At 40.2% G+C, this 12,709-nt stretch overlaps 1 protein-coding gene across 1 annotated transcript in view; it reads left to right on the top strand.

Annotated features, from left to right (window-relative positions):
- The window catches only part of LOC136866185 (mediator of RNA polymerase II transcription subunit 25), a 370,114-nt gene that overhangs the window by 281,196 nt on the left and 76,209 nt on the right, over window positions 1-12,709 (top strand). The window contains exon 13 of the mRNA XM_067142927.2: window positions 10,341-10,649. Coding sequence (XP_066999028.2) covers window positions 10,341-10,649 — 309 coding nt within the window. The remainder of the gene's footprint in view (window positions 1-10,340; window positions 10,650-12,709) is intronic.

The raw sequence follows: 12,709 nt of genomic DNA on the forward strand, positions 1-12,709 counted from the left end.
TTGTCGAGTAGGTAATATGATGTCGGTAGAGGAGATTTACGCAGTGTTATGGTCATGTGGCTGCATTTTTGTGGATTGGGGATAAGTTTCCAAGTACGGCACCCGTTCGAGAGGGCATTAAGTGAGGACTGTAGCAGAGCTGCATCTGCTGGATTCCTGATCTCTCTAAATATCTTGCAGTTATCAGCAAAGAGTAGGGTATTCGCTGTTTCGTTGAGTTTGGACGGCAGATCGTCCATAAACAAGGAAAACAGCAAGGGGCCAAGAGTACTGCCCTGTGGGACACCGGAGGTTACTGGTAACCATGAGGATGAAGTGCCTGATATTACCACTCTCTGCCAGCGGTTATGTAGGAAGCCAGCAAGAAGGGTCAGAAGACTGCCATGTATATTAAATCGTTCGGAGAGTTTATGGAGCAACAGAGTATGGTCAACAGAATCGAAAGCTTACGAAATGTCTACGTAGCAGATATCCAGTTGTGATTTAGCTGCAATGGCATGTGATGCAAAGCTATGCAGAGTGGCCAGGTTTGTTAGACAAGAGCCACCTGGTAGAAAACCATGCTGCTTGGTTGAGATATACAGCAAACTGAATGCGAGGAGATGGTGGTGTATAATTTTTTCAAAAATAAAGGACAGTGTGGGGAGAATAGAAATTGGTCGGTAGGATGAAACATTAAATTTGTTGCCTGATTTGAAAAGTGGAACAATATTTGGCTGTTTCCAGGTAATAGGAAAATAGCCCGCGGCAAAACATCTGTTAAATAATTTAGAGAGAGGGACGCAAAGAGTGCTGGCAGAATTTTTTTGGAAAAGAGGTCCTATAGTGTCGGCACCGGTAGCTTTGTTGGTACGAAGAGTTTGAAGAAGGTTATGAACTTTACTTGGTGTGGTAGTTATGCTTGATAGGGTTCTGTTTGAAGCTGTACCTACGGGAGGGAGCAGTTGGTTTTGTAAGGGAGGGGAGAAGTTGGAGAAGAAATACCTGTTGAACAGTTCATTGCGATCGGCGCCGTCTGCTGTTGCATCATTGTGGTTCACGCTCCGTTCTTCTCTGTGTGTTGATGAGACTCCAGTAGCGCTTGGGATTGCTGCGGACGTTTTCAGTGACAGTGTCTACGTGTGTTTTGTAGTCTCTTCTGACCATAAACCTCACGTGGCGGCGGATTTTAATGAAGATAATTTGAGTGTGTGGGTTAGGGAAGTCTTTCCACAGGCGCCAAGCTCTCTTTTTATTAAATAGTATCAGTCTGGTCTCTTGTGATATCCAGTGTTGATATTTGCTGGTAGTAGCCCGTTGTGCAGGTACAAAGTCTTTAATTGCAGCTTGCAGCCGGTCGTACAGCAGGTCAAGAGCCGATTCGATATCAACTATTTCGAGCAGCATTCCAGCAGCACACATTGCAGGCCAGTCGTAGGTAGGGCGGTAGAATGTCCTGCTGTGAGGCTTTGAGGAGGGGTGGGGAAGGAGGAATGTAGAATCGAGAGACTGGTGGTCGCACAGGAAAAGGTTTCTGCCTGGGGTTATTGTTTTAAATTCTAATGAGGAGAGTATGAGGTCCAGGGTGTTGGGTCCACGGGTTGGGTACATATTAAACTGTTTCAGTCCGAGGCCATTAATAAAACTGTCTATAAAGTATGTGTCACAGTTGTTAGCTGACAGTCCGGTAGTTGGAGAAGACCACTTTATTGATGAGTTAATGTCGCCCATTAAAATGACTTCACCATGAGGGAGGGCTGCAATGACTGAGTCCAGGCACTGTTCAAGGTCACAGATTGGGCTGTTTGGTGGTCTGTAGTAACATCCCACAAGTACAGGGCATCGAGGAAGTAGTTCCACTCACACTAACTCACAGTTCCATTCGAGATCCGTCCTTCGCTTACACGGTAAAGCACTGTTCACTGCTAGCATCACTCCACCACCTAGAGTAGCGCAATCACGACGAAATATGCTGTAATTAGCACTGAGTGGTAGTTCACTGTCTAGCCCACGAGAGCCATGTTTCAGTAAGTCTGATCACGTCAACTTCTCTTAAGTCTGGCAGGGATAGTTCAGAATCAGAGAGCTTATTGTTTAGGCTTTGCATGTTCTGACAATAGATGTTTATGTCTGTTTTCACTTTACAAGTGGTGGGACCGGGGTTTAAGTGGGTATCTCCAGCCAGTAGTAGGAGGCAAAGCAAGCCCCTAATCGCTGAGCGACCCGGCCTAGGCTCGTTCGGCTCAGAGCTAGCAGGGAGGCACCTATAAGCCTGGAAAATGGCGCATCCAGTCAGAGAGAGCGCCGGAATGTAGTAGTTTGTCTCTTCTAGTAGCCATGCAAAAGGAGAACTCACTTTTTCACTTGCACACACCGATTCCTTAACTCGAACAGACCCGTGCAGAGAACCGTAAAGCGCAAGAACTCTGATTATTACCACACAAACAACACAAACTGCAGCAGCACTAAGCTTGCGCGTGTCTACTCTAGCCACCATCTTGACGCCAAGTAACTGAAACAAAATAAATCCCCAGGAGAATTATTCAAATATGCAGAGAATAGCATTAATTGTAGGCTCCTTCATTTTTTAAACATAATTTGGCAAGGTGGCAATCCTCCTGCAGGCTAGCACAGAGCACTTTTAGTACCCATTCACAAGAAAGGCAACCTGAAAAATTGTGAAAATTTTAGAGGAATAAGACTCCTTAACTCAGGCTATATCATAAAAAATAAGCTATATACACACTACTTAACCCTGATTGGTGAAGAACAGAATGATTTCTGAAAAGGAAGATCATGTGCAGATTGTTACTTTTCTCTTAAAATTTTAATAGAGAAGCAGAGGGAATTCTGCATATACACGCACTTACCATTCGGGGACTACAAAAAGGCCTTCGATGTAGTAAACAGAGCAAAATTAATAAGTTTATGTTGTGTTTGTCCAGCCCTTGTCCTGTTTCCCTACGGGATCGGGTATGAGGTGAGATGAATTTGTCGTGGCGGGTTTTTATGACTGGATGCCCTTCCTGATGTCAACCTCATCAGAGGAGTTAATGAGATGAAGTGGATGATGTGATATATGATAGTAGGGAGAGGGTGAAACCCAGTGCCAACACGTAGCCTACTCTGTCGAATAGCACCAAGGGGTCTGCTCAAGGCTTAACGTCTCCATCCGACGGATGAATCACCATCAACAGCATCATATGCCCTCACTCCATATGAGCACTGCGGAGAGGTTTGGAATTTAATCCAGGCTTTTGGCACGCAGTCTAGTGATAAGAAATTGTATACCACCACCTCCCCTACCCTGCCGGCCAACATTCGATTCTGATGGTGAAATTTTTTCGACCAACGGGACTCGAACCGGCTAACCTCGGTGTCAGACCGTTTAGACTTCAGCGCCTTAACGATCATGGCCACCAGGCGGGCAGCAAAATTAATAAGTATCCTACATAATTATGAAATACAGTACCACAACAGTTGATTGAAGCAATATTAAATTATATGAAAACATCTTGATTACCTTCAGTGTTAATGGTATAATTTCACCATGGAAACCAATCAACAGAGGAGTATGCCAGGGTTGTGGCCTATCCCCTTTGCTTTTTATCATATACCTGAATGTCTTTATAAAAGACTGGAGACGTCTCCCTCACGGTAGTATCACAATCAACAGACACCTGAAATTAGATACCCTTCTATATGCTGATGACCAAGTATTATTTGCCAACACTTAACCACTCCATACACCGTCTCATTAGAATAGCCACTGAATATGACTTGGAAATATCTTCAGAAAAATATAAAACACTTGCTTTCAAAGGTAAAGAACCAATTCCAAGTAAGATCTGTCTCAACAACAAACTGTTAGAAAGAGTTAACACTACCAATTACCTCACCTACTCCTTGTCATTTGACAATGATGTAGATATTTCTAATAAGATAATGAAGTTCAACAAATCCATAATCACTGTAAACTCAATAATGAAGCCATATCTAGTACAGAGAGACACAGGACTTTAGAGCCAATGACCAATTCTCACTACAATCAGGAGACAACATGAAACCAGGATCACAGCTGCTGAGATGAAATTTCTGATATGCTCAGCAGGATACACATGATGGGATCCTAAAAGGAATGAAGGTATGCTGAAAGAACTAAAATTAGAACCTGTATTAAATACATAGGAACCTACAGGAAAAACTGGCAAGACCCTATCAACAGAATGACTAGAGAATGAATTCCAAAGCAGTTGTACAATACCAACCTACTGGGACACTATCTATTGGGCGTCCAGCTAAAAGATGGATTGAGCCGTAACAGGCCACCTGGCCTGATATCCGCTTGGCGGATGATGATGATGACTTTATTACCTTTACTACAGTACGTGTGTTCAACCTTTATTGTGCTGTTTGTGCTCCGAAGCATAAACATATCAGTTGCTTGGCATCGTGCAGAATTGCAGGTTATAAATTTCATTTCTTGTCCATATTGAAGATCTGCTTGTGATACAAATTCTTATAATTTTGTTAAATACCACCTATTTATTGTATTGAATAGGTATTTAATAGGTGGTATTTAACAAAAGAATTTGTATCACATCGTGCAGAATGGCGAGAGGTACAAAAAGGTACAAAAAATTTCTGTGGATGTGTGGTGCAGGGTCCAAAGTTTGTGTAGGTGGTTTCTCATTCAAAACATTGCTTAACACCATTCACAGGGATCACGTCATAGTTGGGATATTAATGTGTCCTGTGAGCCTGGGTTTCACTGGTTCTTCTGATAACATTTTTGTTAGTGTCTTCTTGACAATGGCTTTCCTTTGTTGCGAACACTGTTGTGGCAATAAATGATGAATTTATTATGGCTATGTTTAGATCATCACAGAAAAAGCACGTAGACCAACAATATATTCTGCAACTACCACTACTCATTTAGTCCAGGGCATCTACTGTTCCTTTAGTAGATATATTATAGAACTCAGTCATTATAGGATGCCTGGTTTCATCTGTAGCTCTTCTTTATGTTTTGTGAAGAGGAGAACAAATGTAAAATAGGAAAATATTTTGCTAATGCTAAACATTTGTACCTCAGATGACTCTGATACTCTACTAGAGAAACAATCCAACTGACGTCAGCAGTGATACATGCAATACTGGTGTTGTAAAGGTCAATGATGGTATTGGGAGTACCACGAGTTCCGCTCAAACTGAAATTAACAAAGTTAAAAATGTTGCAGACGTGCGTAGTCTCAGATGAGTGGTTAGTCAACTAAGAGTTAAATTTGAAATATTGATAGAAAGTAAATGCTGAAAGTAAAATTATATCATACTAGAACCGCATATGTTAGTCGTGGAGCTACCTGATTCCTTCACGAAAAATCTGAAAATGTTATTTTTCACTTAACCCACGAGGGTCACGTCACAGTCTTCTAGACCGGACACATACATTTTTCATTCTTTTGAAATAGTTTCACAGTATAAAGCTTCCTCCCCTCATGTACCTTTCAGTGGACTCGTCCACTGCATGTATTTACGTTTGCTGTTCCCGCTTCCATCACCAGTCAGTTAGTGGAGAACTTTTTCTGTACGCCTGGTCGTTTCCACCGTGCTTGACTCCTGGCGTTGCGTTATTACCTGGTCCTTTACACAGTGCACGATTCCTGAGGTTTGCTGTTTGCAGTCTTTGTTGTTGGTGTAGAAGTGTTTTGTTTTAAGGTTTACTTCCTTTCAGTGGATTATTTTTGTGTAAATTTGTATGTAGTTTGGTGTACAGTTGCATCTACTGTAAATTGTATGTAGACTGACCAGCAGAATTAATGAATTACTTGAATTTTGAAGGCAAAAAAAGCATGTTAAATTGTGAAACATTTGTTTTATTATTTACATTGATTATTTTCATTAAAAAATATCTAAGTAACAATAGCATTAACAGACAGATAATATTACTACGCCCTTACTGCATTGAGGCTTGGTCACGTAAAAGAAATCCCGACCAGTCTCTCAGGGTTCTTGAATGGTAAAGTGTTTTACATGGGATGAGAAAAGAGAATTGATACGCCGAGTGCTATTTCTGTCTCCCTGTAGATTCAATAGACATCTCCATCAGACGTATCTGTGGTGCACATGAATATCCAAAGATTGCATTGCCTTTACTCAACGGTACCTTAGACTACTACAACAAGCTATAAATAAGACATCAAATAAACCTTAATTACTATGATTTATTGATAAAATGGAAATCTTGGAAGAGAAAACTGGAATAATAATAGTAATTCATATTCAATTAACTAACTATTATCTAGTGGACTGAAATTCTCGGTTAGCACTTGTATTCTTCATCTCGATTCCTAATTTCATCATTAAAATTTGCTTACTTTCGTATTGTTTACAATCTTTGCCAATAAAATTAATAACAAATACAAATTGTTCACTGAGCTCGATAGCTGCAGTCGCTTAAGTGCGGCCAGTATCCAGTAATCGGGAGATACTGGGTTCGAACCCCACTGTCGGCAGCCCTAAAGATGGTTTTCTGTGGTTTCCCATTTTCACACCAGGCGAATGCTGGGGCTGTACCTTAATTAAGGCCACGGCCAATTTCTTCCCATTCCTAGGCCTTTCCTATCCCATCGTCGCCATTAGACATATCTGTGTCAGTGCACCGTAAAGCAAAAAAAAAACAACAAAAAACACAAATTGTTCATGGGAAACTTTTGTGATATCAAGGTCATATATCTCGAAACTATGTCCTCTATTTGTTGTAAATATTCCTATTTATTTACAGAATGCATTAAAAAAATATTGCTTGTTAAGATTTATTTACATTTATGCATGTATATCTGCAGCTTGAGTGTGCATCTTTTCAGAAGAAAATCCTAGGTTACTATGTGCAAGTATAATGCATATTCATTCTTATAATGGATATCTTTCAATGACCAAGTGCTAATATCCTGTTCTACAAAAGGATATGATACGTTACAATTGATATTATACATGAATTCTTGACCAGTGCAATGTTATTAGATCCCAAATACAAGTGATTCTAGTCTGCGTCAATTATCTCCTTTCATGCTTAAAAAGAATTCCATTTCTTCTCTTATTTCAACATGGCATACATATTTCTATTCAATTCATCTTATATTTCTTTCTATAACATCTCTATATTTCCCTCATTTACTTATTTCAACTCTCATCTCTTCTTACTATTCTCAAGTCTTCACATATTAACATAATTTTGACGCATAAGTAGTTTTACTCTCATGTTTTCTCCTCATTGGATCTAAATCTTGTTGAATTACATCATCATTTCTACTATCAGCTGATACTTCCATGTTTCAATACATCTCTCTTTATTATAGCAATGTATCATCTACTCTTATTATCTAACCATGTTACCTGCATTTATATTTTAACTTACCACTTGGAATCTATGTAACACTCAAAAGTACTCTTCTTAAAAGAACTTCATATTATCTATGCCATAACGTTACTTGGATCACATATCAGTTTTATCATCTAACTAGGATTTGATTACTTTTGTATATGACCACACCTATCTCCCTTTATATTGATCTAATGAAGAAATACTTGCAAGAAATTAACATGATATAAGCTATTTTTTATGATTTAAGTGGCACAATTTCAACACTTTGATAACCAATTATCTATATAAGATTATTTCTACCAAACTACGTATTCATTTATGAAACTTATCTCTTCTTCCATTGCCTTTGGGATGATTTATGCTTGGTTCATTCCTTCGCTGTCTGGGGGTGATCTCCATACAGCATGGCTGGCTATACTGTCGTCGTGTGCAATGATGGTCGATCTTAGTTCCGCCCAGGTAATTCCGAATAGCCCAAAGTCCATCTTCTTAAAGATTCATCATCTCGTCTTGCTCAATGTTGGACATACAAAACATACTGTACATGCAATTAGTCAATACATATTAGAATTTCTTTGGTTTATTTATTTAATCATATGGTGATTTTATACAATATATATACACAGGGCAAAATCAAACTTTGAAGTCCATCCTTCTCAGCCATTCAGAAAAACCAGGTGTGAGGGCGAACAAATCATCAGGAGTGCCAGGTTACGAATGAAGAGGACAGCGTTGGACCAGGTGCTCAATTGTCTGTTCTTCTAGGTTACAATCACACATCGGTGAACTGATCCAACCCCACTTGTACCTGAAATAATTGCAACAACCATGCCCAGTCCTTAACCTGTTGATATGGCACCAGAGGTTCCTCGGTAAGTCAAAACTGTTTGGCTTCTTTGTGGGATCAAGATGGTGGGCACTTGTTCCCAATGTTTTTGTTGACCACTCATGCTTCCAGCTTTCAGTTAGGTCAAATCTATCTGCAATGAGTTGACCTGCAGTGACACTTGCTGGTCTTCTTGATTAAAGTTGCTGCTGTGACGGATGGCAGAATTCCTGGTGCAGTGGCAAAGAGGGTGATGCAAAGATTTTCTTATCTTCCATTAATAGAGCTTGCTTCCGTCTTAAGTGAGGTGGAGGGATGTGACTCAGCACAGGTAACCAGTGATATGGAGTTGATTTGATGGTACCAGTAATGCAACGCATTGTATCGTTCAATTTTGTGTCTACCTTCTTCACATGTACACTTTCCGACCAGACAGGAGCACAGTACTCAGCAGCTGAGTAGACAAGGCTAATGCCAGTTAAACGTAGACAATCAGCAGTGGCTCCCCAGGAGGTACCACAGAGCTTATGCAGTTTGTTGTTTCTTGCGGCGACTTTATGAGAAAGCTTGGTGATGTGCTCTTTGTAGCTCAGGGTTCAATCTAAAGTGACTCCAAGATATTTTGGGAAAGGATTGTACCTCAGCTTTCGTCCATTGAGCAGAACTCTTGCTTTGTAGTTTCCAGCACGATTCGCTAGATGGAGACAAGAGACTTCTGTTTTTTTTTTGTGCTGGGGATCAATCTCCAGGTCGACATCTTCTTAAGGTCCTCCGTCAGAATTTGTTCACCGTCTTTCAGTATGTCGGGAAAGATACAGAAACAACCGGGGTTATTCGTTGTTCTCCACAAAACAGAAGAACTTCTGCTAATAACATAGTTAGACATCTTCCTCATGCAAATGTAGGCATTCCAATTGATTCACCAGTTCAAGCTTGGAGACTTTTTCCATGGTAACAGTACAGTGTGTTTTGCTGGAAAAATGGTATGTTGTTTCATGGATGTATGTATGTACGTTGTTTCCTCAGCCCTAAGGCTGGTTGGATCCTCAACAGCTCCACCATCAGCTGCCATAGATGGCCTGGGCATCACTGAAAAGGCATACTAGGGAAATGAGGAGTGAGTTAGTTTCCCGTTGCTTTTCTCACCGAGCCAGAAGTTGCTATTACATATCAGTCTTCCAAGCCCACTGAAATGCATACACGAACCGACCCTATGAGCAACATTTTCACACCATTCATAGCAGGGACTGGCTCAATAAGGAATACCTCAGTCACTTTCATATTGTCAAAGCCAAGGATAAGACTGAGACAGGTCAACAAAAGTAACAAAATTGCTCTAGCCTATACCAGAAGACACTGTAAACACTAGGTCCTGCCAGCAAAGGCATGTTTCATGAATATATTTTTCATTAATCCAATGTGTAGTTATACAAACTGGTATTTTGTTTCATGGATATGCTTTTCTTTAATAATACATCTTGTTTTGCCATAACAAACTAGTATTTTTTTATGGATATACTTTTCTTACCCAATACAATGTAGTTTTGCAAGAAAAACTGGTATTTTATTTCATGAACATATTTTTCTTTAATAATACAATTCATTTTGTACAACAGCTGGTATTTTATACCCCCCAGTCGAATCGTCCATGCATGACCCATCAGGCAACTCTCTTTACGCGACCCCTTGCAGGTTAAAACTACTGAATATATTGCCAGAATCTGTGGCATTTGACCAGAGGAGGAAATCATATACAAAACACATTCAAGCTGAAGAAAATAAGATTTTAGAAGAATCAACTAATATGGAAACTTATCCTAAACAAAGTTCCACATTTGCAAATCCTTAAATATGAAATTTGCAGTGAGTTCCACTTGCTTATAAACATAGTATATATCAATTGCATACTCTTTCAAACACCTCAGTCATCGTTTGACTCAGACAAATTGCCAAAATTTCAGTATACAGCTGCTTGGTTGTTCCCTAGAATCACCTGGTTCTTTCACCAATGGAAGAGGTTTTTCTTTTATTTCAGGAGAATTTTGTAACTTGTTTTGACCTTAAAGGGAAAGTGTTTGGTTCTTTCACCAAGCCCTTCAATTATCAGGTGAACTCCAAACAGATGTGAGGCTCATACATATGTTGTTGTAGGTGGGTAATGCTGGTGGCAACCCTCCAGGTACTGGTGGACCTCAGCAGCCGCAACTGTCAGGTCCCATGGCAGGGCCACCAGGTGGCCCACAGCAGAACCAGCAGCCTAATAATCCTCAACAAGGTCCACAGGGTGGCATCCTCATGTCCCAGACCAACCAACTGGCTCTTGGGGGAGGCCAGATCACTCAGAATGTTGTGACATCAGGCGGCCAACAGATGCAGCAGGTTTCCTTAGGGCAGCCAGGGGCAGGGGCTGTTGGTTCTGGCACTAATCAGCCGTCTCCAGCACAGATGCAAGGTTTACAGGTAATATAAACTGTACTCTGCGATTATAATCTTGTCACTTAGTTGCAGTTGAACCTGCTTTATACGTAACTCTGTTGTGTGTAATTCGTATTTGTACGCAAAATGTAATTTTAAAGCGTGTTAATTAAACCTTACTTATACGTAATCCGTTTATATGCAATTTGCTGTTATACATATTAAGTGTCAGTGAAATATAACTGAGTTTTGCGTAGTTGTAATGAGTGCGTGCTTTTTTAAAAGAAAATACTGTATTTACGAAGTTTCCTCTTCGTCTGCGTAGGTGGAAGTAGAGCAGTCGGGTTTCGGTGCTGAAACAGAAGACAGAGTTTTGCCGAGTGACATTGTTGACCCTTACTTACTGGCGGCTTAACAAGGGCCAACTGAGTGAGTCCTCTTCACGCTCTATCTCGCTCCTCCTCTACCTTCGTCGTTTTTTACCTTCATAATGCCGCCAAACATTAAGATACATTACAAGCAAAGTGGGTGGTTTCAGTGCGGAAACAAAAGAAAATCCAGTAAATTTGTTTGAATATCAGAATTTCTTTTGTGGGAACAACGGAGAAGTAAAATATCCACGGTGCCAGTATGTGGTGTTTACTGTTGAACAGTGGTTTTGTCATTCAGTTGCTTTTGATTAACCATGGAGAACAGAAAAAGGAAAAGTTATACCCTAGGTGAAAAAGTAAAATTTATACAAGAAGTGGAATCTAATCCACACAAAACAAAAATTGAAATTGCTTCAGACTTAGGGATTGCTTATACCATGCTATGTACCGTCATAAATAAAAGAAAGGCTATTTTGGATGAGTTCTTAAAACTGGGTTCAAAATCAGCAAAGTGCAGCATTCAGAAGAAGGAAGGTACGTAGATGTGGAGAAAGCACTTCTTACATGGTTCCAGCGAAAGCAGGCTGCAGCTCTACCAATTAGTGGCGACATGCTGAAAGCAAAAGCGATAGATTTAGCTAAAATTATGAGTATCACTGCTGATTTCAAGGCTTCATCAGGATGGTTGCAAGGATTTAAAGATCGTCATGGAATCACAGGGAGAACAATTTGCGGTGACTCAAAAGCTGTGGACGACATCGTGGTGCAACACTGGAAAGAAGAGGTTCTGTCGGGTGTCGAAAGCGATGATCAGCCTCCGAGCATCTACAATTGTGATGAGACCGGCCTGTTCTACAATTTCCTTCCTAATAAAACATTAGCTGAAAAAGGTGGCGGGAAGAAAAGTAAAATTTGTGTAACAGTACTTCTCGCCACCAATGTAGATGGATCTGATAAACTTCTTCCACTTGTGATAGGAAAATCGAAGAATCCAAGGTGTTTTAAGGGTGCGAAAACAAAACCTATGGAATATGAATCAAACAGAAATTCTTGGAAGACTATGCTTCTAATGGAACAGTGGTTGAAAAAACTAGACATTAAAATAAAAAAGAAACAGAAGATGATCCTTCTTCTTATGGATCGATGTGCAGCACATCCATCTCAAATCGTTCTGGAGAATGTCCAAGTGGAATTTTTTCCTCCTAACTATACCAGTGTTCTACAATCGCTTGATTTAGGCATCATTGCAAATTTCAAAGTGCATTATAGAAAAATGCTGGTTCAACATTTAATAACACTGAGTGATGCAGGAAATGAACCTCTCTCCATTAATTTGCTAGAAGCCATGGACTTCATTTTGGCTGCCTGGAAGCAGGTGTCGTCCACAATCAGCAACTGTTTCCGCAAAGCTGGTGTCTTACTAGAAGAGGCTGCCTCTAATGATGATTATGGGGACAAAGTTTTGTCTGGCAATGAGCAACGCTACCGGAGGGTGTAGAATTTGATACTTTTGTGCATTTCGATGATAATCTGGCTGTATGTGGAAAACTACCGAATGAAGAGATTATTGCTGATATATACCAACAATGTGGTGGTGATGGACCAGCTACAAGCGATAGTGACAGTGATGGAGATAACGACTTGAATCTTGAAACACTTGAACTGAGTGAAGTGTTAAGTGCAATAGTTGTGTGTAGGCGTTATATCAGTGCAAAAAGTTGTAGTGAAAATGCT

The sequence above is a fragment of the Anabrus simplex genome, chromosome 3 (assembly GCF_040414725.1).
Source record: "Anabrus simplex isolate iqAnaSimp1 chromosome 3, ASM4041472v1, whole genome shotgun sequence".
In the NCBI taxonomy this organism is placed as follows: domain Eukaryota; kingdom Metazoa; phylum Arthropoda; class Insecta; order Orthoptera; family Tettigoniidae; genus Anabrus; species Anabrus simplex.